The sequence below is a fragment of the Haliaeetus albicilla genome, chromosome 24, assembly GCF_947461875.1.
Source record: "Haliaeetus albicilla chromosome 24, bHalAlb1.1, whole genome shotgun sequence".
Lineage (NCBI taxonomy): Eukaryota > Metazoa > Chordata > Aves > Accipitriformes > Accipitridae > Haliaeetus > Haliaeetus albicilla.
Genome location: NC_091506.1, coordinates 19,599,854 through 19,626,826, shown reverse-complemented (window position 1 = coordinate 19,626,826; position 26,973 = coordinate 19,599,854). Strand labels below are relative to the sequence as shown.

Genomic DNA, 26,973 nt, shown 5'->3' with positions numbered 1-26,973 from the left:
ATACAGAAACCTATACAAGCAGAAATACCAGTCACTGTATGCATGCAAAAACCAGCTAACTGTGGGTAACTGGAAGAAGTAACAAAGCATGATAAAAAGATTGCATCCAGGACCATATTTTTGTATTGGGGAGAAAGAATTTGTAAGCAACAGAAAATTAAATTGCTACAATAAGTGGAAATCAGTATTGCATTATAAGAATGACTAGCAACAATACAAAAGGTTAGCAGAAATAATTGTAAAAAAAATGTATTCCTACATTTTTAATAGACCAAACTACAGAGCAAAACTTCTTAATATTTAGACTAAGCATACAAAAATATGCAGAAAAAGTTCACTGTAGTAGTTCTGAAAACAGTCTAAATTACTTCTTTCACACACAAAAAAATCTGTAACTACTAATCCAAGGAATGCGTCTGTCCCTTGATTTCCACCAACTCCTACAAAACACAAGGCATGACTACCAGAACCACTGCCAGTGTATTTAAGGGAAAATGGTACCAGTTCAACAAACCAAAAAAAAAAACCCTGCAAAAACTAACTGGTGGTGACAGGAAGTGTGGATTTCACATTTGCATCATTCCCTCCCAAATAATACAATGCAATAATGATCGAAGTCAGGATAAAAGTAGCTTTACGCTAAATACGCATACATGCTACTTAACAGATGTGTAAGATTGTTTCCTGAAAGCTACTTGGTCATGAAATGACTCCTATTAGATTGTACTATCTTGAATAATTACAGATCTGCTCAAATTGCACGTATTTAAGCTTCTCAGTTAACATTAATGCATGTTATTAACAACATTTTTCATTTATTTTATTTGCAAATCTCAGGTATGACAGAATAAGCAAAGAACATCATTACATTATTTGAGAAAGGGTAGTACTACGTGAGTATGTATATGAAAATCATTAGGGTTTTTTAACAGAATAAAACAGGTGGTCATGAGTTTCATGATAAAACTCTCAGAGAGGCAAGACAGAAGAAAGTGACAGAACTCTCCCAGAAATTCTACAGAAAGAGTGATGTTGCACAAAGACCTTCCAAACTCCCAGACATTTATATTTAAATACTGCGTAGTGTACAGATTTAATTAAATACCTTTTCAATCATATGCCTTTTTATGCAGTTTCTTTATTGATACCCTCTGTTTAAGCATATGTCTCTAATATCATGTACCTTTTTCTCTAGGGAGGTCAGTACCTGTTTTTATGTAGTCAGAAAAACAGAAAAATTTTTCCTAAACAAGCATCCTGAGCAGATTAATTTAATCATGAACATATTTATTTTTACTGATTTCACTGCTGCTTCTCCATAATTGCCATGCATTAGATTTACCTTTATAGTTTTATGTACTCCATATTTAATGATTTTACATTAAAAAAAAAAAGTTGTCTATAGCCACCTTATTGAACAACCTATTCTCTACATTGCTGCATTGCTGTCTAGTCTCCTCATCTTTTTTCTTACAACATTTTTGCAGCTTCCTGTTGCTAATTTCATCCATACACTCTTTGAGCAAAAATGTCTAGGCATAATGTTCAAAAATGGTCTCTTGGCTCCCATTTACTCTGCTGGGAATGACAATGGAAAATATCTGTAACAGCACTGCAGAACAATGACCTGATGCAATCTATTAGTCTATGTCCTTCAGAGCTTTCTTTCAACAAGAGAGAAATGAAATGTAGCATGAGGGCCAGCAAAATCTTCATGAATGTATTCAAGTACCTCTCTCAGAGGGAGTCCTGAAGTAGGTGACCAAGAAATAGTCATAACAAAGATATGTTATTGACAAACATTTGACTTTCTTCCTTAGCTGTCAACTTACAGAATTCCCCCCTCCCATATGTTAATTAGCACTAATCCTATTCCTAGTTGTAAAGGAGTTACTATATGCCTGAGGAGGGTGATATTTCCTTTGAAAAGATCATACGCGTGTCATGCAAAACTTACCTGTCTGATACAGTATTATCTCAGAATAAAACCAATTCTGGTGAAGGGCTAGTTTTTGTCTAATGGCAATTTATTACCATTTCAGCTTCTATCTGAATTGCAGTCGTCTTTGGCTCTAAAAAAAACCTCTCCACAAATATCACAGCCTCAGCTCCAATGTCACTGTTGACAGTGAGACTCTAGTTATTGCACCAACCATTAAAACACTTCAATCAACAAATGGGTTTTTAGTATCTATGAACACATCCTGCCAGGCCTAATATTCACTATATTGATACAAAGTAAATTGACCTAAACCTTTTAAAAGTGCAGATAGCCTTAGAAAAGGCCTACTAATAAGCAAACAGCTCACTTTATAGTCATAGTAGACAAACTGTGCAATAAACTCACTGTAAAAAGTTATATTTGATTGCCAAACAATGAAATGTTCTACCTATGTACGAATACTATTGAAAGGAAACAGTTGGGTTTGGTTTGGGGTTTTTTAGTTAATAAAAGCTAATTAAAAAGAATTAGAACAAACAGTACCCAGCTGGTACCTGTACTTACTCATTGCCCCAGTCCAGCCTCACTGTGAGGTGCCTCTTCACCTCTCGCACCTGATCCTGTGTCAAGTGCCCTGACAGTAGCTGTCTGCGTAGGTCTATGAGTTCATTCATCACATGCCGCAGTTTGTAGAAAAGATCTACCTTATGTTTCTGTAAAGGCATATTTTTGGGAAGAGAGGGGAAGAGAGTGAGAAAGAAATAGAACGGGGAGGGGTGGAGAGAAGGGAGGGAGAGAAGGGGGGGGGAGAGAGATTAATAAGTTTGGAAAGAGGAAGAGTGTGAGAAAGAAGAAAGAGGAAGAAAGAGAAAAAGAGAGAAAGAAAGAGATATTAATAAGTTACCAAATTTTCATTTAATTACCCTAGAGGAACATTAATCCAGTTTGTACAAGCTTTAAAATATTTATATCAAAAAGTAGCGTTAACTGTTGCTATTTAAATTGAATAACTTTTTATTTCTAAAGTTTAGGCTCACTCTGCTAAGGGGTCCATTTTCTGATGGAACCCAATGCTATAGATAAGAGGATTCATTATGTGCAGCAGGGATCATTTATTCCAATCATATAATAAATTCAAAGTTTTAGATTTAAAGTAACAGAGAGGTGAAAAAGTTAGTTTTCTACCAGCAGCTGACTTAATGGTTCTAAAGAGTTAGCAACAATGATTCACCACAAGAGAAAAGCACTTTTAATATTTTTGATATTCCAATCACTAAAATTTACCCAGGTATCTATATTAGGTGGAGGAATATAAATATTCATTATCTGCACTCCAAAAAGGACTGAAGCAATTAATGATAAAATCCACCTGCAAAATTACTTTAAAAGAGGAAAATTACCATAGGCAGTAAAAACCCCCACACTACCACCACCAGGAAAAAAAAAAAAAAAACAAAAAACCCCACCTAACAAAAAAACCCACCCTAAACAACTACCACCACAATCCTTTCTGAAAGAACTAGTATTCTCCAAATATGAAAAAAACCCAACCCCCAAAACACAGACAGAAATGGAAATACTTTTTTCCCCTGCAGGAAATAACTATAGCAGAAGCCCTCAAAAAGGAAAGTCTGGTGCTAACAACCAAAGACATCTATAAGCAGCCATAAGATAAGGAAGCGTGACCAAACTACTCCAATATCTGCTACATGAGAATTATGCGTCAAGGTGGCTCATGTGTGCGCAGCCACGTCTCATACTGTGTAAAATGGCCAATGTGCAATGAATGAGGATCCCAAGAAGGAAAAAAAAAAAAAAGTCTCCTGTTGCAGTTGAATGCTGGGTTTTTTAAGCAACTAAGCTCCATTCCTAACTGTATACAAAACTTGCAACATTAGAATCTCACTTGGGGAAAACACTGACTAGATGGACTGAAACTAAGACTTTGCAAGCTAGCATTGTCTTGATCACATTTCTGCTTGTAAATAAGCATTTTATAAAAGCGCTCTTAATAAAGATACCTGCATTTATCAAGACTAGATCTGATAGAGGAACATCCACAAAGAAAAACAGAATTGTTTTCTACTGCAATGTATTATCAGAAAAAATGTTTTTCACTTGTTTTACCAAAAGTAGGTAAGATGGGATGAAAAAAGAATTTCCATCTACTTGAGTTTGTTTATCTACAAGACCACTAAATTTGCATGACGCAGGAAAACAGATTTCCATGTACTCCATTTTGATCAGCAATTTGTTAATTTCTCTGAACCTGCTTACACATCTGTTTTGCTGAAGCAGGTTAAGCACAGATGGAATCATCTGCTGTTCTTATCAAACTATTTTGAGATTAAAAGATGCACCATCTTTCAACTATGCATTAACATTGGTTCTGATCCTGCCTGGAAAAATGAAATACAGACACCAGATCCAACAGAAAGACATGTATTTCCATAGCTGAAAATACTTATTCTAGGAAGATAATCATGCACAGCTGATAAGCATAAAATGACTAGATTTGTGTTTAGTTTTTTTCACTAAATGCGATCCAAAGTAAGCTGAAGACAGTAGGTATAGGAAATACCCATTTTTATATGCTATTTATATGAACAAGAAAAGGTTGTAACTTCTTCTAACACAAGATGAAGACAATGGAGTTTGGGACTACCAATAAACAAATTAGGCATATCTATCAATAAAACAGTTGGCAATGAAGTGATCATGAGAATCAGCTCCAAAATCGTATTCAGAATTCCCAAATAAACCTGCTGAAAGAGCCACTCCCTCATTCTTGGAATGATGGTTCAAGGCTATCAATGCATTCAAGTCCAGAACACTATGCTGGTTAAATTACTGTGTGTTCTGGAGTTATTTTTACACAGTTGTTTTTCACGTAAGTATCATAAGTACTTACTTCAAATACAAATAAATAAGAAATGAGATTGTAGAATACAATTTTGTAAAAGCTAGTCACATTAGGTCCTACACAATGATCTGAAAAAAAGAAAAACCCTCAAACTCAAACCTCTCGCACCTCTCGTGTTCCATGAGCGTGACAATATGCCCTTTTCAGCTTTAGTTCTTAGACTTACTCTTCAAGAAATATTTCATCTGCTTCAAACAGAATGAGCAAGTATTGATAGACAAAGAGCTAAACATATGGTATCCTTTTCAGAAAACACAAAGTCCCCTATGAGGAAGGAAAAGGAGGTATCAGAAAGTGGAAAGCTAGAGGAGCTGTAGCTGTGATCTCAGTCAAACAGTTATGAAGTGAACCATAGATGCAAGACCCATGAAAATGACTGAAAATACTTGCGAGAGAGAAAGGAGAGCTAGAACAGAGTTGAAGGTAGCTTACTTCCAGGCTTGTGAGCAGTCAAGAGTTTGAAGCAGTCAAAAAAATGTTTATAATGCCCCTCCTCACACTACAAGAGTCTAGTGACTACTAAGCTCAATTTGGGATAGAGGGAGGCAGGGATTTTAATGCCTTTCCTCTGCCTTCTCTCTTTCAAGAAAAAAAAAAGACCTTCAAAATTCAACACTAAGCTAAGCTGATCAGGATTCCTACCCCCATAAAGAAAACTGCTCACCCTTAAACCTTACTCCTAAAGAAAACTGCTTAAAGTGAAACAGGTGATCCTGAACACCATGTTTCCAGAAAAAACAATTTTAAGCATTACAGCCATTCAAGCAATTTTAGTCAGAATAGCATCATAAACAAACCTGAAACTTTATCATCTTGTTAGTAGCTAAATAAAAAAATGCAAGTCAATCTGACATCTAAGTGTTCATTCTGTTTTACTGTAAACTTTCACACAGCCTATAACCTCTCATTTTCCATCTAGCTTTGTCACAAACTACCAAGCAATGAGCAGTTTATCAGTCCATCCGGAATGATCTGCTGTGCACATTTATGAACATATTTGGCAAATGTTTTGCATCCAGAATATAAAAGTAAGTATTTATGCAAAAAATTTTATGGCAATAATTAAGGTGTGTCAGGGAAAAAGAATCTGGATAGCCTTAATTAATTGAGGACTCTCTTCTTACAAGCAGCACAAGTCTGTCCTCTAGCACATCTTGCTGCCTTATTTTACTATCCCCAGATACAAAACCAGTTGCTGTACGTCTTTGAACTTTTACTACTAACAAGTCACGCTTATCAATGCTTGGATAATCTTCATACATACAGCTACACATCAAAAGGTGGAATTCTGGCAATATTTTTTTTTCTTTTAATGACTCCACATTAACTGTATAGAGATCAAAAGTCAAAAGATGGTTTTGGTGTTGTGGTGGGTTGACCTTTACCGGCTGCCAGACCCCCTCCCAGCCACTCTCTCACTCCACCTCCTCAACGGGGGCAGGAAGAGGAGAATAAAATGAAAATACTTATGGTTGCGATAAAGACAGGGAGATCACTTACCAATTACCATCCCAGCAAAACAGACTTCTCTTGGGGGAAACTAATTTAATTTGTTGCCAATTAAAACAGAGTTGGGTGGTGAGAAAAATACAAACCCCCTTGTCCTCACCCACCCTCCTCCCAGGCCCAACTTCACTCCTTCATTCCCAACTCCTCCACCCTTCCCCTGCCCCCACCCAGCAGGGGAATGGTGGGGGTGGCCGATCCCAGCAGCTCCTCTCCCCTGCTCCAGCATGGGTCCTGCCCACGGGCTGCAGTCCTTCAGGATAAACCTGCTCTGGCACGGTCCTCCCCACGGACTGCAGTGTGGGTACCTGCTCCGTCACCTGTTCACCTCCTGCTCTGGTTCGGGTGTTCGTGGGGCTCTTTCTCCCTCTTTTTTTCCTCATCCTCACTGTCTGTGTGACTGTTCGCCCCTTCTCAAACATGCTTTCCCTGAGGCATCACCAGCTTTGCTAACAGGCTCAGCTGTGCCCTGTAGCAGGTCTCTTGCAGAACCAGCTGGAACTGGCCTCTTCCCACAGAGACATCCCCACTGCCAACACCTGGGCACGGCACCTGACACAGGTGTTTGGGGTTTTTTTAAACAGGTAATCACAGAAAATAAACCTGCACTCACACGAACACAAAGCTGTTTCGTGCTTCAGTGCAGTAACACAAACTCCCTGTTTCATGCCTATGGTAGCTTGGAAATACTATGGCTGCTTCTGTCATTCTTCTCAAAATAAATACCACGTAATATGAAAATACATTAAAAACTGGTATACTATGGAAAATGACCTATTTATAGTCATTTTGTTACCATGACTTCATTTAACACTACTGTAAAGAAGTCAGGATTTTGCCTCTCTCAAGAGCCATCCCTTAAGACGTTTTCTACAGAATTGCCTTGGGCTATAATGCGGTAGATGGGCACAAAAAATTATTTTCCTTATAAAAGCAAGTGAGTAGCTTTTCCCAGGTTCCTTGTACCAGATTTCGGTACCTAAATTAGATATTAAAGCTTGCAAGCATCATCAGCACGTGAAAGGAAATAGTAAAGCTGGAAACAACATAAAACTCATGCCTTTCTTTTCAGTTTTGTCTAGATTTTTTTAATTAAGCAAATTATTTTATAGTAAAGCTCTGTTAGAATTTATAGATTTGTGCAATATTTATAGTTTAATCTTACCCAAAATCTCTAATATTATTACTATGCAAACCTCAGACACTACCTATCAAATTAGGTAGTATTCATCAAGTACCTGTTGATGAATAAAGGTCAGACTTTACAGGTCAATACAAGGATGTCTCAGGAATAGGGAAAGTAATTGAAGTAAAACTTGTGTAGGAGACGTGGATAGTACCAGGTATCAAGACTGGCACCCACAGCAAAGCAAAGCAATTTGAGAACACAGTTAATAATTGCACATATTCTTCTGTTCTACATGTGTGCCTGGGCATCTAGTCCTCTTTTTTTATAGAACTAAAATGGACTTTAATAACAGCTAAAAAAATACAGAAAACAAACAGGGAAAAGTAACATCAAACAAGAAGTTAAGTGAATTACAACTTCTCCCTATTAAAACTACAAAATACATTTACAAAGGATTGTGGTACTATCCTGGAGTTTTCACAAGAGTCTGAGGTTGAGCTCACACTTCGCTGACAGCACACCACTGAACACTCAACGAGCAACATGAGTCTTTCAAACAAGTAACAGACCCAGAAAGGAGGGCACCTCAGTTTTGGTTTATTTCCGTTCTTCTATCCTGAAGTTCTCTATTTATTAGTAAGGATGCATTAACATGAATAGCATTTATTCTCTTCTATGAATATTCATAGCTTTTAGCTTCAAACAGAAATTATTTACTCTAATATAAATCTGTTTTAAATTCTCTATTCACAGAGGGCACTTCAATTTACATTGTAAAGTGTATATTAAAGCAAAGTAAATTAGAGTGACAGAAAAATAAATTTTTCAGACTCTTTTGCCAATGAAAATGTGTAAAATAGCTTAAAATACTGACACATGACAAAGGGAAAACTTAAGCAGTAAAAAGAATGATGGAATACCAATAAAGCAAGCAAAAGCAGAGCAAAACAACAAAATAAAGCCTTTACAAGATAAGCAGAAATATTGCTACAAGCTCTTCCTTTGTATTATATTAAATGACATATCTGAATCACCATATACCATACTTAATAGTACAGTAACCTTTTTCTGGATGTACTAGGTCCATATGCTTCTTCCAGCTAGTGAAATCCTTGAGCTAAGAGCTAAAAGATATGTTGAATTTACATCGCTAACTTCATGAAAAGGTTCCTTGCACTCTTGGCAACAATCCAAGTAGAAACTATAAGAATTCTGGCTTTCCCTGAGTTGCAAAAAAAAACCACCACAAAACCAACAACAAAAAAAAAAACAAAACCAAAAAAAACCCTCAAAAGAATGAAAACTGTGATGTGAAGTCTTAAATCAGAAACAGAAACTGATTTTATATGCACGCTCTTTTCACCACTCATTATTCCCACTATTTCTCTGAAATGTACTAGAATTTTCATTTGTGCAGAACTTATGTTAACCTCCTCCTTCACTTAAGAGCATTTAATGTGCTTTACCAGAAACTTTGTGCAGTGAAGCAACTATTGGATTGCCTCAGAAATAATTTCAGAACTTCCTTGGATTGCACATTTCTACCAAAAAAAAGATTTTTTAAAAATGCGGTTACATTAAAAACCTTTATGATAAACAGAAAACAACAATTATTTGATCTGCTCCAAAAACCACATGCTGTATTTAAAGCTACCTACCAACAAGTCCAAAAACCTGGGGATATGTTGTGTCTGTTGCAAACCAAATGAATACCCTACAGCTTTTCACAGCTATAAACATCATGCCAAGAGGAACCCAGGTAACATTACAGCAATAGCAACACTTAAGGTAATAACACAGAGGACAAGTCCTCATAATGTTATAAAAGCTATGTGCTCTTGAAAACGGCTGTTTTCTTTCCTAAGATTTCCATTACTGTCTATGAAGGACAGTGGATAATATTTAAACCTGTTATCACAATGCTCTGTATTTAACAAATCAACCCACCTCAAGTTCAGAGCTCTCCATAGAATACTATGAAGAAAAATATATTTATGAAGGGTTAGCACCATGCTACTGTACTTCTTCAAGAAGAGAAGTTTTTTCTTATTTGTTTGTATCACCTCACAGACCTTAAATGTCTAACTTAAAGATGCAATTCAGAACCTAAATTTATTGGTAGTAATGCAGTACGGTACAAAAAAATCACACTTTTCAATTTCCTTTATAAACAACTTGTCCAATTTACAAATTGCTTGTACCATATATGTAAATAACTCCACGTACAAATTATTACACTCACTAGAAGTCAAGACTTGCACCTTGACTCTTGTATCTTTTCCTTATTTACAACTTCAGACAACCCGAGTTGCCCAATACAGCAACTTCAGACAAGTAACAGATGACAACATTTACAGTTACAGAAACAATTTTAAACAAATCTGACACGGCTTTGGTGTCTAACTTCATGCTATTAGTATTCATATGCTTTTGTTACTTTTAGGCTCTGTATCATCAACGTCAAGAAATGCAACTTGGCCAGAACAAGACAGATAGTCTGGGTGTAAACTAGTGTTGGTTAGCTTTTTTTCATTAACAAAAAAATAGGATGCAAAGAAGGGAGATTGGTCTTCTCCACGAAAAACAAGGAGGGGCTCTGTGGGATAATGAACTTGAGAAAAGGAAAAATTTGGTTGAAGAAATATACCCTAAAGTGACCCTCTGTCTCCAGCCCACCTCTATCCTGGCTGCCACTGATGGTAGCTGAGGGCTGGAAAAACCTACATGAGATTGTGCAACAGACTGCAGCTTGCTATTATTTTGTTGCAATTCAATTGAAGTTCCTAATTCCTTAGGAGTAACAACAACATTAACCTTGTCTCATAACATCATAAAAAACTTTAAACAAAGCTTAAGGAAATGGAATTGAAGGGGATTACTATTCTGATAAACGTAGAGGTTTAATCCTTCGTTTCTAATACTGTAAAACAAGTGACATTAACACTCCCACCCCTTTTCAATCCATATTACATTTATTGAAGCCAGTTCCAAATCGTTTGTATGTTACATTTACTTAACTTGTTTTTATTCTGAAATGTAAGAAAATACAATTCAAGATAAGTTTATTTTCCCTTCTGAGGAAAAACAAATAGCAAAAACCTTGCATGCAATCAAGGATGATTTCTTGGTTATTAGTTTCCTGGTGTCTCCCCCCCATTTCTGAATGGCTTCATCACATCATCTAACTGTTAAAAGGACACAACAAGAAGACAATATATTTTGCTTTATCATATTTCTTCAGAAGTATTACTAACTAAACTAGATAAGTAAATCAACCTTCTGAAAGATAATACAGTAAGAAAAGAACCCAAGAACATGAAAGAGGCTTCCTTTTTCCCAGCATGTGGCCCCAAATGTCTCTCTGAATAAGACGAGAACAACTAGAACAGAACTATGAGTAGAGTAAAGGAGAAAGGTCTGTAAACCAACTAAAGGGGAAAAAAATAAATCTCTGACATGCATATAGCTGACTTCTGCAGCTGATAATTCTGTTATGCCTCTGGGAGATGTATAAAGACCTTCTGTGTTGAGTACTCACAGGTTACATTTTCTAGACCCTCTCTGAGCTTGAAAAGCATAATTTTCCTTTTTCTTTTTTACATGAAGAATAAATTATCCTGATTGCAAGACTGTAGAGTTTGGGGGTTTGAGAACAACTAGAAATAGCATAGCATGAGACCTGCAATAACATCTCCAAAACAGACAACGCTGAAAATACGCGTTCAAGCATGTTGCTAGTCATGTTCAACACCATTCCCTCCAGAAAAGAGAGAACCATCACAAGTGATGAAGTGCTGCTTTTGAAAAAGACCACTACCCTCTCACTGCACCATCTACATGGACCTTTGGTTATTCTGTAGCCAGCAGAAACCATCACAGAATGATTGATGCCGGCAGGGACCTCAGGAGGTCATCTGGTCCAACCCTCCTGCTGGAGCAGGGTCACCCAGAGCAGGTTGCTCAGGTCCATGTCCAGAGTGCTTTTGAAGATCTCCCAAAAATGGAGCCTCCATGACCTCTCTGGGCAACACATGCCAGTACTTGGTCACCCTCACAGTAAAAGTGCTTCCTTATGGTCAGACAGAACCTTACTGTATTTCAGTTTGTGCCTGTTGCCTCTTGCCTTGTCACTGGGCACCACTAATAAGAGCCTGGCTCTGTCTTCTTTACACCCTCCCTTCAGGTATGTACACACTTTGCTGATAGCCCCCAGGCCTTCTCTTCTCCAGACTGAGCAGTCCCAGCTCTCTCAGCCTTTCCTTGTATATAAGATGCTCCAGTCCCTCAATCATCTTAGTGGCCCTTTTCTGGACTCTCTCCAGTAGTTCCATCTTTCTCTTGTACTGGAGATCCCAGAACTGGACACAGTACTCCAGGTGTGGCCTTACCAGTGCTGAATGGAAGGATCGCATAGCTTGACCTGCTGGCATTCTTCCTAATACAGCCCAGGGCACAGTTAACCTTCTTTGCTGCAAGGGTGCATTGCTGCCTCATGCTCAACGTGGTGTCCACCAGGACTCCCAGGAGCTTTTCTGCAAAGCTGCTTTCTAGCAGGTTGGCTCCCAGCATATTCTGCTGCCTGGGGGTATTCTTTCCCAGGGGCAGGACTTTGTACTTTCCTTTGTTGAACTTCATGAGGTTCGTATCAGCCCATTTCTCCAGCTTGTCCCGGTCCCTCTGGATGGAGGCACAACCCTCTGGTGTATGAGCCACTCCTCCCAGTTTCGTATCATCAGTGAACGCAGCTGAGGGTACAGTCTGTCCTATCACCTAGATCATTAATAAAGATGTTGAACAGGATTGGACCCAGTACTGACCCCTGGGGTGCTCCACTAGTTACTGGCCACCAACTGGACTTTTTCTACCAATCAGCATCCTCCAGGACTGGCCATCCAGCCAGTTATCTATCTACTTCACTGTGTACTTGTCTAGTCCAAATTTCATCAGCTTCTCTATGAGGATCTTATGGGAGACAGTGTTGAAAAGCCTTCCTGACGTCAAGGTACACAATATCCACTGCTCCTCCTCATGTACAAAGCCAGCCATTTCCTCACAGAAAGTTATCAGGGTGGTGTGGCTTCCCCTTTGTGAATCCATGCTGACTACTATCAATCACCTTCTTGTCCTTCATGTGCCTGGAAATGTTTTGCAGGATTAGTTATTCCAGTACCTTCCCAGGGACCAAGGCAAGGCTGACGAGCCTGTAGTCTGCTGGGTTCTCCTTGCCCTTTGTGAAAACAGGAGTGGTATTTGCTTTCCTCCTGTCCTCAGGCACCTGTCCCAATTGCTATGATCTTCCAAAGATGATTGACAGTGGCCTTCCAATGACATTTGCCAGCTCCCTCAGCACTTGCAGGAATATCCCATCAGGGCCCATGGACTTATGTACGTCCAGTTTGCTTAAATATTCCCAAGCACAATGCTCTTCCATGAAGGGTAAGACCTCCTTACTTGAGACTTTTCCTGTGGCCTCTGGGACATGGGATTTCTGCAGGCTGGTGAAGACTAAGGTGAAGAAGACATTCAGCACCTTACCCTTTCCATATCCTGTGTCTCCAGGGGCCCTGCCTCACTCAGCAGATGGCTTATATTTCCCCTGGTTTTTCTTTTACTGTTTATGTACTTATAGAAGTACCTCTTGTTGCCTTTGACATCCCTTGCCAGATGTAGCTCCTGGTGAGTTTTTCGCTCCCCTAACCCTGGTCTGTGCATGCTTGGACCGTATCTTTACATTCCTCCCAGATTCCTTGTCCCTCCTTCCACCTTTGTGTATACTTCCTTTTTATGTTTGAGTTTTGCTAGGAGCTCCTTGTTCATCCATGAAAACCTCCTGGCATCTTTGCTTGGACAAGGTGATTCTTGAAACAGCCAAGCATCTCAGAACCTTCTTCCTTGCAGGGCCTTGTCCCATGGGATCTCTGAAGAGGTCGGAGTCTGCTCTCTTGAAGTCCAGGGTTGTGATCCTTCTTTCTGCCCCGCTCCGTCCTCTCAGGATCTTGAGCTTTAACATCTCAAGGTCACTGCAGCTAAGGATGCCTTTGACCTTCACATCTCCAACCTGCCTGTCCTTGTAAATATGAGGTCCCAGCAGTGAAAGAGCTTTAATAAGCAGAACTAAAATTGGTATCAAATGTTCCCTGCTCACATCATCACCTTCCGTTTTCTTTGTAGACTTGTGTCCCCTATTTACACAAAAATCACAGTCATAATGGTACTTTACATCCCAAAATATATTTGCTGAATTATGTGGTCTTCCAGAGGAAGAACAGATTATCTTGATCCACAGCAAGTGTGGGTTTTTTTCCCCCAGAAGTTCTGGTCCCACAAAGCTTGGAATATTGGTAAGTCTGGCTGAAAGAAGAGGACTTTCAACATCCTGCTGCCATTTCTGTTACAGTCATTCAAAATGCCTCCTGCTGGAACCATTGTCTTTGAGCGCCAGCAGAAGCCACTTATCCTCTGATGTATTAGAAAAGGGGAAGCTGTACAGCCTCCATCTGAAAAAGATATAAATCTGGAGGATTTGAGGAAGACAATGCATTCAATACTAACTGGCAGTATTTACCTGTCAGAGAGGTAATAAATGAAAACATTTTGCTCTGAAAGAAACTGAAGCAGTATTGAATAAGTGTGGAAACCTCTATCTTTCATCATTTTAGTAGGCTTTTTACCATTATTTAAATGCAAAAGAACTTAAAACATTCAGAAGAAAGCTTCCTACTCATGCCTAAATGGCTATATTCTTTTGCAAATGCAGTAAATCCCCCCCCCCATAAATCAGTATGTTAAGGTCATTTTCTGCATGCCAGAGAAATTATATTACCTCTCACATCAGTTTTAAAGTAGAGTTAAATGCTTTTGTTTCCACTTTGAATAAACATGATGGTATCTTTATTAGAAATTATAATTATTTATATTAATAAATAATTAACATTCACACTAATTAATAATAGTCAAGCTGTCCAAATTACAATTTACATGATAAATATCTATCAAGAAATTCAAACTGATCACAGTATATAACAAGTGCTGTCAGATAAATATTTTCCCCTTAGCAGTGCCTTACACTGGTGTGCCAAATTCTGAAGTTGAAAAACACTTTCTCCACAAAGCATTTCCATTGCATTTAAGTTAAATATCTGCTCTTTCAGTGCTATTTACATACTTAACAGGAAACTTCACATCCGGCAGAGTTCAAGTGTATAACCTGATACTTTCATCCTTTTCCAGCTTCTCTCATACAGTGTCACGCAGCACACAAAATTAATATTGTCATTCACACCAGAAGAGTGGTCTAGAAGTAGGACTACTACTTTGGACCTGACAAACAGCAGTGAGAAAAATTTCAAAAGTCACAGGGTCTGTAGAACTGGGTCAATATATGTAATCTTAAATGTCTCTAACAAATCTTTGTCTCTGTTACAATGTCCACACAGGTCATGCAATACAATTTCATTATATTAGAGAAGATTTTGCCAAAAGCCAGATTTTAAAGTTGTATTAGGAGCACCTAAAATGTTAAGGAAAAAAACCACAAGCAAAACACACACTATTATTCCAATAAAATACAGAACATAGACCATTATTTGCAGACCAGTTTGATTAGTACATTTTGTAATTAATGATCCTGGGCACGATGCCACCATTTGTCCTGCAACATTTCTGTGAATCCCTAAAGAAAACAGCTGAATGTATTCCAATAGTTTTCCAACTACACACTTCTCATGTAAATTTAAAAAAGTAAAGACATTTCAATACTGTTCAACTGCAAAAACATTTCAGCTATGCTTCTCATAGACAGGTTCCAATAAATTTCATTCCTCCAAAAGAGACAATTTCGACTTCAGAGGAACAGTTCCAAGTAAAAAAGCATATTGGTTTCTTATGCCTTAACCTGTGATAGCATCTGTCATTTTGTTTATGATTTTGGTCACAAAAATCTGTTTCAGAGTCAGCAAACAACATGAAAATTCTCTTTTTATTGTACAATAGTTATTCCGCAAACAACTACTTAGTAATATCATTAACAACACTTACTGTAATTCCCACAGTATTCAGCAGAGGTTCCTTAAATTACAATAAGAAATGAAAAAAATTACATAGCTGCAATTCCAAAACCCCACTTGTTGTTCTTAAAATCTTGACTTTAGATTAGAAGTATTGTGCTGTTTAGAGATTAATAGGAAGTAGAAGTTTACATTCACAATTTAAATGGAGAATCGATCCATTTCTGTTACTTCACACAGATGTTTAGCACAACTCCAATCCATCCTGGAAGTCTTAATTTTTTCTATATAAATTAATGACTTGGCAGAGTTCAGAAAATAACGTTACTTTTTCTAAAATGAAGGCCAAGAAGAAGTGAAATGATGTACATTCTACTTTTAAGTTCAGGATTTTTTTTGGAAGGTAAACCGATCACCCAAATTGATCTTCTAGCTTAAAAATCTTCAGGTTTTCAGATTTTCTGTTTCTGTTCTGCTTTATAAAGCAATTATTTTTATTCAAACAGTAGATATGAAATATCAAGTTGTGAGAAAATGAAAATCAGAACTCCTTTATACTTGAGTATTTTCTCCTCACTGAGAGTAATGATTCTTTATGGTTCTTTGAGCTATTTCTGTCTATGCAAACTCATATTGATGTATCAGCATTTTTAAAAGTAATGCTTATTTGTGTCTCAGACATATTATATGACTGCTCCTACTATTACGAAAAAGGAAAATGAATGCAGGAGCCACAGCTCTTATTTATGCAAACCATTTATGATACTCCTACTTCAGAGCACAACAGAAGGAGAAATAAAGGGCAGGTCATGGGATCCACACACTTAAAACAACAACTGTTACTACTGACTAAATAACTGTCCTTTTTTATGTCTTCAAGTTCAGATTTTAATGTTTATACATGATGAACAAAATCCTTCCTAAGGAGAAGGATCCACAGAATATCACTTGTGTCAATGATTAGTACATTTTCATGGGAGCTTCTGTCTTGGCCAGGTCAAGAACATAAAGCTAGTAAAAGCAGAAGTTGTTTTATTTGGTAACCCTGCTGATATCGACATCTCTGAACCATGCAGGCAGCGTTGGCTATGCTTAGGTGCAAAGCACCTCTATGTTTTAGGGAAGACACTTCTAGACAGCTAATAGCAAATGGAAATGCACTATATGATCAACTCATATACTCTGTGACAAGATGGTTTGGGTTTCAGAACAGCCAGAAATATTGTTAAGAAGAGTCTGATCCAGCAAAGTAAGACTTATATAAACAAGTAATTTCTTCTGCCTTGACAGCAAATGCAGCACCACATATGGCCTTAGGAAGAATACTGGTAAAATAGTAACTGATTCAAATGCAAGTTGAAGATAAGCTCCTTCACCCTATGAAAGAATGTGTGAAGCAGACTTCTATCTGTAAACTCTGGCACTGAGCTGATAGCCACCTCATAATACAGGAGGACTGAAAATATAAATTACAATTTAGTAGTTAAAAAGTGCAAAAAAAATTAGAATGAAGCAAGTAGGATGTAAATTATAAATAAAGCCTGTTTTCAAATACCCGTTTTTACTTGTTCTGTAAAATATTCAAGTTTTTGATAAATAAAAAATTAAAACAGTTAAAAGATGAGAGGCAGAGCTGCAAATAAAAAGCTAAGAGAAAACAGGTACAACTCCCAGGACAGAGAATTAATTCAAACCTCTTCAATTTAAAAATGTTTGTTCCATGTATGTGACAATAACACTGCAAATATTTGTAATAGACCTGTGGCTGGCAGCTGTTAAAACTGCAGATTTTAAACAAAGATCCCAATAAAATTAGAACAAAACCATGTTTTTCCACTTAGGGCATCTCATTATTATAAAAAACAAATATCAAAGCATTCCTGTTAGTGTGGAATATTGAGGTTTTTTTCATCTATTTTAAATAGGGTCACCTTCTGAGATAGAAATTAGTTGTTTTCACTAGTGCTTCAAATGTACTATCATACTCCATAGACAAAAGCCAAAAGGAAAGGAAGAAAAATGTCATTACAGAGGCTAACACTCAGCTTAGGTATAATGGTTAAAAGCTCCAGTTAATAAATAACAGTCAAGCATTATGTCAGCATTATTTCTTGACTGATACAGCACATCTGGCAATGCAGTACCCTCAAGTACACTACTGATTCTCAACTGTCAGATCAGTGCAGTCTCAAAAGCGAAAGAACTAGCTATTGACTCACCCTTACACCTTTACACAGCATCTGAACGATTTCTGGTGATCTCCCACTCGAAGATATCCAAAATATCTGCTGTGTTTGAAACGTAAGCAAGCCAAAAAAAGTACTGAATGTCAATCTTCTCCACAGTTTATATATAAATAGCTGAAAAGCGTGTCCTTGCCAAGTAGATAAGTCATAAAAAACCACAAAGAATATGTTTAAAGGCGTACATGAATTACCATATCATCTCTGAAAGACATCACTAGAGAAAGACTCCTAAAAACCTATTAGACTTTTGCATACAATTCTCTTGCCTGAAAGAATATAAAACACATCAGAGCAGTATATCCACTTCTTAGCATTTTTTTTTTATTTTAGTAATGCTGTTTTTCAACACAGCTGGTCCTGACTAAACAGATTTAAAGATTCATCAATTCCAAGACTATAAAGGATTATTGTGATTATCTAGTTTGACTTCCTGCAGGGCACATGCCATAGAAACTCGCTCACAGATTGCTGCAACATACTTTCTCTAAGATAATGTGGCAACAGATCATTTAAAATACAATCCAGTCTTGTTTTAAAGATATCAGTAATAAAGAATCAACTGCTTTCCATGATTAATTTATTGTTAATTACCCTAATTATTAAAAAGTGGCTTCATTTCTATTCTTAATTTGCATGGCTTTGATTTGTAAATACTGGGCTTTGTTACATCTTTTTTGATAGAACTGACAGATTGAGACAGACTTTTGACAGATTATCTCAATTAGTAATCATCTACCTAAAACCTTTCTCCATGTACACATTTATAAGTCATAAATAGGCTGACTCCTCACTGAACTTCTGCAGTTTGTCTGAATAAACATATAAATAAACATATGAAGTAATTTCTTCACTCTACTCTGTATTCGTCAAGCTCCTGGTGGAATATTATTCTCATTTTTATATATTTACTTCTCTAGACACATGTTTTTACCTATTGTACATTGAGAAGGTGGGGATAAACAGGTAATTCTTTAAAGCAATAATGAGAATATCCAGAAGACCCGATATATTCTAAAGATTGGGTTTGACTGTTTGGCTGCTTAGTCTAGAAATGACAAGAGTTAGGAAAACATTTTAAAACAATAACTTGAAGGAAATACAAATGGAATAATCTCTTTCCCTTGTCCATGGCAAGTAGAATAAGAAATAACAAGCAGTAAGGAAGATTCAGGATAGGCTTCAGAAAAGTCTTTAACAGTATGGGCTAAAAAGTACTGAACTTTTTGAGAGGTTGCAAAACATCCATCCTTACAGACTTTTTTAAAATCAGGCAAGACAAGCACATGTTGAAAATGTCATAGTTAGAAATTAACTTGCCTTAAAGGAGTTAGATGGACTAGGTAACCTGAAGATCCATTCTACATCCCCCCTCCCGTTCTAGGTCCCCCCCTCCTATCACTCCTTGCCTTGCAAGAATCAAGTATTGCTGATCAACTCTGAATCTTTCTAGCTTTTCCACATCTATTCTGAAGAGGACACTGCAAAATCAGTAGCAATTGCCCAACAATCACGTCATTTAGTCTATACAGAGAAATTTTCAATTGCTCTCCTCCTCTGCCCCCAAGATGCCCCCCTGCCTATAAAGGCAAGACTTCTTATCCTCTTAGCTATCAAAATCAAGAAAGAGGATGATGTTCAATTGGTTAGCCATAATAATGTTTCATCATGTTAAGTGTCATCGCACCTCAGGACACAAAACACCATCTGTAGGTCCTTTCTATATTTGGATGTATTAGAATAGATGCTGTTTAAATGAGCCAAGTATCTGACAGAAACAGTACAATTTCTGAACTAATCATTATTTAACTTTCTATTTCTGCATCATCAGCAAATTTTACAAGACTGCACCATTTTTTTCCAATTCCTATTACGAGAATAGTGAATAACAAAGAGACAAGAACAGATCCTTGCAGGTCCTATTACAAGCAGCAGCACTGAATAACAAGTCTCCATTTTCAACTGCTTTGTTATCAATTCATCTGTTTTTAAATTGTTTAGTACTAAATGCTATATTTAATTCTGCACTGTTAATTTCTTTAATCATAGTGTCAACGGAGTGTTGGTTAATGCCTGCAGAAGTCCTACACTTATTGTTAATTTTACCAATGCAACTTTTAATCGGATTCAAGGATGTGCATGGTTTCTATCTCTGACATGGTTGACAATTTCTGAAGAGAAGGCTAGCACTAGAAAACAGGGAAACTCAACTACGAAGTTTTAAGATTTGAGGTCAGAAAAGGTAATTGACCTGGGACAGCCAGGGCACATCTCTTAGAGAACATGTGCTATAAGCTATGTTGGTGAGATATGGACTGGACAGATAGATTGTAAGTTGGGTTGGCCGGACTGCCAGGCTCAAAGGGTGGTCATCAACAGTACGTAGACCAACTTGTGGCTGGTTCCTAGTGGCATTCCTCAGGATGCCAACATCTTTATTAACAATTTGGATACTGCACAGTCTCAGGCACTTTGCAGATGATATGAAGCTTGGGGGAGCAGCCACCACACTGAAGGTTGCTATTCAGAGGAGTTTCCTTGACAGGCTGGAAAAGCAGACCAACAAGAACCTCACAAAGTTCTTCCAAGACAAATACAAAGTTCCTCCTCATCTGGCATAGAATAACCTTATGCAACAAGGGCAGGCAGCAGCTTTACAGAAGACAACCTGGTGATCCTGATGAGGAAGCTGAACAGGAGCCAGCGATGCTGTCCTTGCAGCAAAGACCAGCCATATACTAGGCTGTATTAGCAAGAGGGTAGCCTGCAGTTCAGGGGAGGCAATTCTTCCCCTCTGTTCAGTAATCATGAGACATCTGGAGTAATTACTTACCATGTACAACTGCCAGATGGGAATATTTAGAAGAGATGGATCCAGGTTCTTCTCAGAGGAGCACCAGAATAGGAATAAAGGCAACGGACACTGGAAATTCCAACTAGGTCAAAGGAAAACATTTTTCCCTTGTGGGTGCTCAAAATTTAGAACAGATTTTTGCCCAGAGAGGTTGTGCGATCTTCGCAAATTTTCAGAACTCAACTGGACAAGACCTTCAACAACCTGTTCTAATAGGCTCAGCCTAGAGGAGGAGGTTGTACTAGAGACCCCCAGAAGTTCCTTCCAATCTACCGGATTCTATGATTCTGTGCTTGTAAAACTTAAGACACAGCAGTAAAACTCCCTGTGAGCCATGAGAATATCCTTTGCCTGGTTCTGTCTGATTTTTAAGCCAAAACTCTATGCTGGAGCTAACAAGCACAGCAATAATCAAGTTCCACAATAGAAGAGTTTGCAATAACCAATGTAATTACCTCTGCCATTAGAATATTAGCAACAGTGTAAAAACTCTTTTCATTGGTAACTACTCATTTATTATATTAAAGCGTAACACTGTGACAGCACAGCCAGTTTAATCCACCAGAAATACATGTTGCTAAAAAAACCCAAGTAGTCTCAAAACCCCTCATTGTCTGAACCTATTGTCCCCATTCCATGCACTACGACTGGCACTTGTACAGTGAGCCCCATCAAGAATCTAATCTGCCAGAAAAACGGCAACAGACTTAAAGATGGTTAGCATTCAGCCAGATAATTCCCTAATTCCCACTGCACAGCCACACAGACACTAGCGTATGCATAAGTGCAATAGGCAGTGTACATTATGAAGCCTGGCTTCTCAAAGCTCATTCCTGTCTGAACTACCTTCTGCTTCACAATATGGATGAAATCAGACTGCAGTCCTTCCTATGGCAAAAGCAATAAAATCCATTTCTTCCCTCTACACAGTCACTTATTTCCAAGAAAATTAATTTTTTGATTGGACTGAGTTAGAACTGGTAAAGAGATTCAACATAATAGGGCGGGGGGGGGGGGGGGGGTAGAAGAAAGAAGGAAAGGAAAATGGATTGTCTAGAGTATTCAAAGGGACACCCATCAGAAGACCCTGGCCAGGCCAACTTGAGGAACTCTAATGAAATATGATTCATGAGGTATAGCTTTTTGACTTCCTCTAATAAAATGAGAACTCCATCAGAAATATAGTGGTTTTCACTGGACAATAATGTTCTCTGGGGGAAAAAAAGGGGGGGGGGGGGGGGACGGGACTGAGATAGTACCATTATTTGCATCAGAAAGTCACACAATGTATGAATGTTTCAGCTTATTGTCCATGTGTAAGAAAATTCTGGCTTTTTTAGGCAATGACTGTGAGCTACCTAGTTATGCATTTCCCAGATCTACCTACCAAAAAAACCCCTGAAAGATGGTAGTGGAATGAAGAACTAAGGTATCTTCCTGGCTTCAGCTGGGATAGAGTTAATTGTCTTCCTAGTAGCTGGCACAGTGCTATGTTTTTGAGCTAGGTATGAGAAGAATGTTGATAACACTGATGTTTTCAGTTGTTGCTAAGTAATGTTTACTCTAAAGTCAAGGATTTTTCAGCTTCTCATGCCCAGCCAGCAAGAAGGCTGGAGGGGCACAAGAACTTAGGAGGGGACACAGCCAGGGCAGCTGACCCAAACTGGCCAAAGGGGTATTCCATACCACATGACATCACGCCCAGTATATAAACTGGAGGGAGTGGGGGTGGTGGATTGCCGCTTGGAGACTAACTGGGCATCGGTCGGCAGGTGGTGAGCAATTGCATTGCGCATCACTTGTATATTCCAATCCTTATATTATTACTATTGTCGTTTTATTAGTATTATCATTAACATTATTTGTTTCTTCTTTTCTGTTGTATTAAACTGTTCTTAACCCACAAGTTTCACTTTTTTTCCCCTGATTCTCTCCCCCATCCCACTGGGTGAGGGGGAGTGAGTGAATGGCTGCATGCTGCTTAGTTGCTGGCTGGGGTTAAATCACGACAGGTATTAAAAAAACCTGTTTCTTAAAACAGGGTATGGCTTGTCAAGGTTAAATAAAACTGTCAACTAGAAGAGATTTATTTTAGATTGCTTCACTCAGAATAATTTTTTTAAATAATGTACCTAACATCTGTCTGTCCTCTTTCTGCAACTATTTAAATACCACCATTCTGTGCTTTATCTAACACAGCAATGCCACTGGTTTCAATAGAAATATCAAATCACAATTATGTTATTTCTAGAATACTATGCTGGTAACGGAGTAACTGTTAAATAGAATACTTGCATTTAGATGTGTTTCTAACATGGATTTACATGATGACAGCCAACAGTATTACAGTGAGAGCTGACATGCCTGCAATTATTGTCAGATCTGAGACAGCAAAACTCAGCAGCTACTTCAGAGTATGACACCAAAATCCAACAAGCCTAACCGGCTCATTAAAATCATCCTCCTGATTCTAAACTTGTCAGCAATGCTGCTAGTTCTCCTAAAACAAACTGCCATTCTGTTTACATTCTGTGACACAAGGGCCAGACAAAACTTGACAATAAACTTATCTTTGGTTTGTATCTTCTTCGCACTGGATTGGTTGCAATATTTTCCTCTTCTGAAAGGCAACTGGATATCCCCATTTCACTATCTTTAGCGCCTCTGCAAGTAGTAACTAAAACACCTCTGTATATCACTTTTTGTCAGCTAAATGAATCGTCCAGAGAATTTTTTAATTGCAGGAAAAATTAAGTCAACACTTATTCTGCCTGGTCGCTTTCATAACAGTTAGAGTAACAATTAAACAGAACAACAACAACAACAAAGTAATTTAGGAAAGCAGGAAGTACCCAATAAAACTCAGGAAATAGAAGAAAACATACTAAGGTTTCATCAAAATAAAGACTACTACATGCATCACTGGGACTGACTGGTAAGTAATGGACAAGGAACCAGGGAAAAGGAGATGGAGAATTAATGAGAAGCTCAGATTGGGATCCTGAAAAAGAAGGAGACAAAAGGGGACAAATGATAGGAGAATAGTTAGATGGAAGAAATGGGGTAGCTGAGCTCCCTGTATAAAGTACAAATCAAAGTTTCCCAATGTTTAGGATGGGGGTTTTGTTTGTTTGTTTTAACATCTGAGGTCCATTGAATAATTGACATGAGTTCTGAGAAACTTAGGGCTGGTCTTCAGAGCACAGCGCTGTGCCAATTCAGAACTGATCTGCCACATTGTACAGATCTTTTTGACTGAGCAGGAGAAAGACGACATGGTTTGATGTCTTCTAAAAAAGCACACAATGTTTAAGTAATATGTACCTCCCTATTCAAGTGACAAAACAGCTTTTTTTTTTAATTATATTTTTAAAATATTAAAAATATACCATATCTAAGGATCCAGCACATGCACGAATAACTTCCAAGATCAAAAGTTTCTGTCACCACATATATTTAAATGAAATGAAGATACTAGTAATATCTACATACAATACTCTTAAAGTTATTCGGTTGTTACAAAACAACCCAACACAGTGGTTAAGACCTTTTTTTCTTCTCCCCTCTCTTCCATTCTACCAAATATTCCATAATTAATGTTTTTATTGACAGTAATTTCATTAACTCTATCATCACATTCATTAAAACCTGCCATACACCTGTTTCTTTACAGCTTCCTTTTCATTAGTAAACACACAAAAAAGAAACCTTTGCTACAGTTCTTTCCCAGAAAGTTAACCTTCTTCTAGTACTACGAGCCACTATTCTATGCTACATTTTAGAAATTCATTAAATCCTATCTGAGCAGGTTTCCAAGTATATCCCTCTAATAGGAAAATAACAAGTCCATTTGATAGTATCAGTAAAACCACTTACAATCACTAGGTACTCACTAGGCAGGAATCTCACCTGCAGAGAAACTGCAGAAGTTTATCTCACTGTGGAAGGTAACTGGCCCTGTGCACTTCAAATTAAACTTGAGCTATTCAGGTCAAAACAAAAATTCTGAGACCAAAGATGTTACTACCTTACTCCTTAAAAATGGTAACTCAGTGCTGCTTCAGTATGCACTCTGCAAGATGGCTAAGATTACCAGGTCATATAAAGAACAAAAAGACTTTATTAATTACCTCAAGTTCTGAGGCTATCAGGAAAAATGACGGAGGAAGATACAGATGGATTCCCAAAATAAAATGACTGCCTTCAACCCTTTACTGGCCTACCCTGACTCAAAAGAAAATATTAAATGCTGTCAGTAATAGAAGATGTGGAAAAGTAATAGCACCAGGATCACTACTAGTACTTTAACTGCTGTATCAGAAAACACTGACAATATATGCACCTGTACACAATAAACTGAGCTTAAGCTAATTCATAAAAGAAAATTGTAAGTATTATTCTTAAATCAAAGAAAGACTTACAGTACTATAATAATTATAAACCTGCATCTTTGATAAACATCACTGTAACAGTTCTATCAAAAGGTATTAGCTACTGGATTAAACAAAGGAGAAGCTCAAACTCCCCCTAATCGCGGGCCAAGTGACAGGACAGGAACGTGCAGCTCCTCAGCCCACTCCCTGGCTGCCCACCCAACTGCCCACTGCCAGAAAGGACAGGCTGGGAAGGGGTCACAGCGCGGGAGGGGACAGGAGGGACACAAACGGCCTCTTTCAGCAGCACTGCCAGCTTACATCAGCATGAAAAGTCCAGAGAGGTATTAAGTAACAGTCTCCCCTTCCTTCTGAAAGGACACAATCTCAGCTTCATTTCTGAATGCCTGCTCTTGGATAGACTACAGAGCAAGCATTCACAAATTCCCCATCACCTCTAAGAACATCTCTGAAAGAATAAGCTGAAACTTGCTCCATCGACTGCAATTTAATTTAGATCAAACAGCTAATGCTCAAAAGCCAAAGAACAGAAAAGATACCGCTATTTTCCCTGCTATGTAAAGGTCTTCGAATCGAAACTACTGTCATTTTACTGAAAAAAAAAACCAACTTCAGATAAAGAACTTGGGACTCGGGATCTTCCAAATTTATGAAAAGTCCTTTCAGCTCAGGGACATTCCAAAGTTCACACAAAATCCTTTCAGCTCAGCAAAACACAGTGAAAAGAAAGAATTAACATAGTTATATTAGCCCTAGAAAGCCTTGTGACAAGTCACACCTGCACGCAATCTTAACTGCTGAGGATAAGACTTGAAGCAAAAGAGTGGACTTTAAATACCGTTTTTAAAAAGCAATTAAATTTCTTTGGATCCAAAGCTATTACTTACCCCCTCACCCCTAGAATAGGGGTTTCTAAATTTCCTGTGCCTCTGTACTTGCTTGTGCAACACCCACAGAAGCCACTCTCAGCCACACACACATGCGAGATGCAATATTTGGCGGAGTAGCGTTTAGGTACCTTTAGCGTTTGCTGCGCCCTTTGCACACGCATTTGTGTTGAAGGAAAACAAACTAGAGACCACATCAACAGGAAGCCACTGATACAAAAAGGTATACATATATCAGTGGCTATTATCAGAAAATAATATAATCCTACACATGACTTATACTTTCCATTATTTCAGCAACAGTTTTTTCTGTAATACGTATTGGATCTCATCTAAACACATTAGATCTTGAGCTACTAGTGGCAGCGAGTACAGACACTAAAAAGAAATGGGTATTTGTTTTACAAGCCATCGGGGTGCCCTGAATTCATTTATCTTTTGGAGTTAACTTTTCATATCATCTGATAGATTTTTTTTTTTCCCCCCTCAAAGGCAGTATGTTATTTTTAGGGGTAAATGTACAATCATCACGTATCTTCACTACCTGAAGGAGCTCTTACTGTACACCACAGTGATTGCAGTGATAGCAGCTAAAGACTTTGAAATCAAACTTGGCAATCAGTATTTTTTTAATATTTAATCAACATTTATGACTAAAACCAAAGCTGTATCTGTGAACAATCAGCTAGCACAAGGCTCTGCTTCTAAGTTAAAAATGAAACAAAACAAAACGACCATGAAGTTTACAGGAAGATGAATACAAAAAATGTGAGAAGCTAAGTTACAGTTCTCTCGCAGAAACCTCTCCCAATTTCTTTATTTTTCTTTCTTTGTATTCCTTCTATTTTAAGCAATCTTTATGTGTAAAACATAGTATGATAACTTCTATTAAACAATAAAAGTTTAGGAAACAGACTGAAGAGTTTCTGAAAGGAGAACGCATTTCTCCAAAGGCCATGAATCACTATTAACTCAAAACTAAGATGCAATCAATTTAAAAAATTATGTGAGCGGTTTCCAAAGATAAAATTTATATTTATTTCCCCATTTTTCACTCCAACATTCACAAAAAACATGTTATGAGAAAGT

At 37.8% G+C, this 26,973-nt stretch overlaps 1 protein-coding gene across 14 annotated transcripts in view; it reads right to left on the bottom strand.

Moving 5' to 3' along the window:
- DOCK3 (dedicator of cytokinesis 3) overlaps nucleotides 1-26,973 on the bottom strand; it is a 231,799-nt gene that overhangs the window by 150,432 nt on the left and 54,394 nt on the right. For all 14 annotated transcript variants that reach the window (XM_069769586.1, XM_069769593.1, XM_069769587.1 and 11 more), the window contains exon 6: nucleotides 2,507-2,655. In XM_069769586.1, the coding sequence (XP_069625687.1) occupies nucleotides 2,507-2,655 (149 nt within the window). The remainder of the gene's footprint in view (nucleotides 1-2,506; nucleotides 2,656-26,973) is intronic.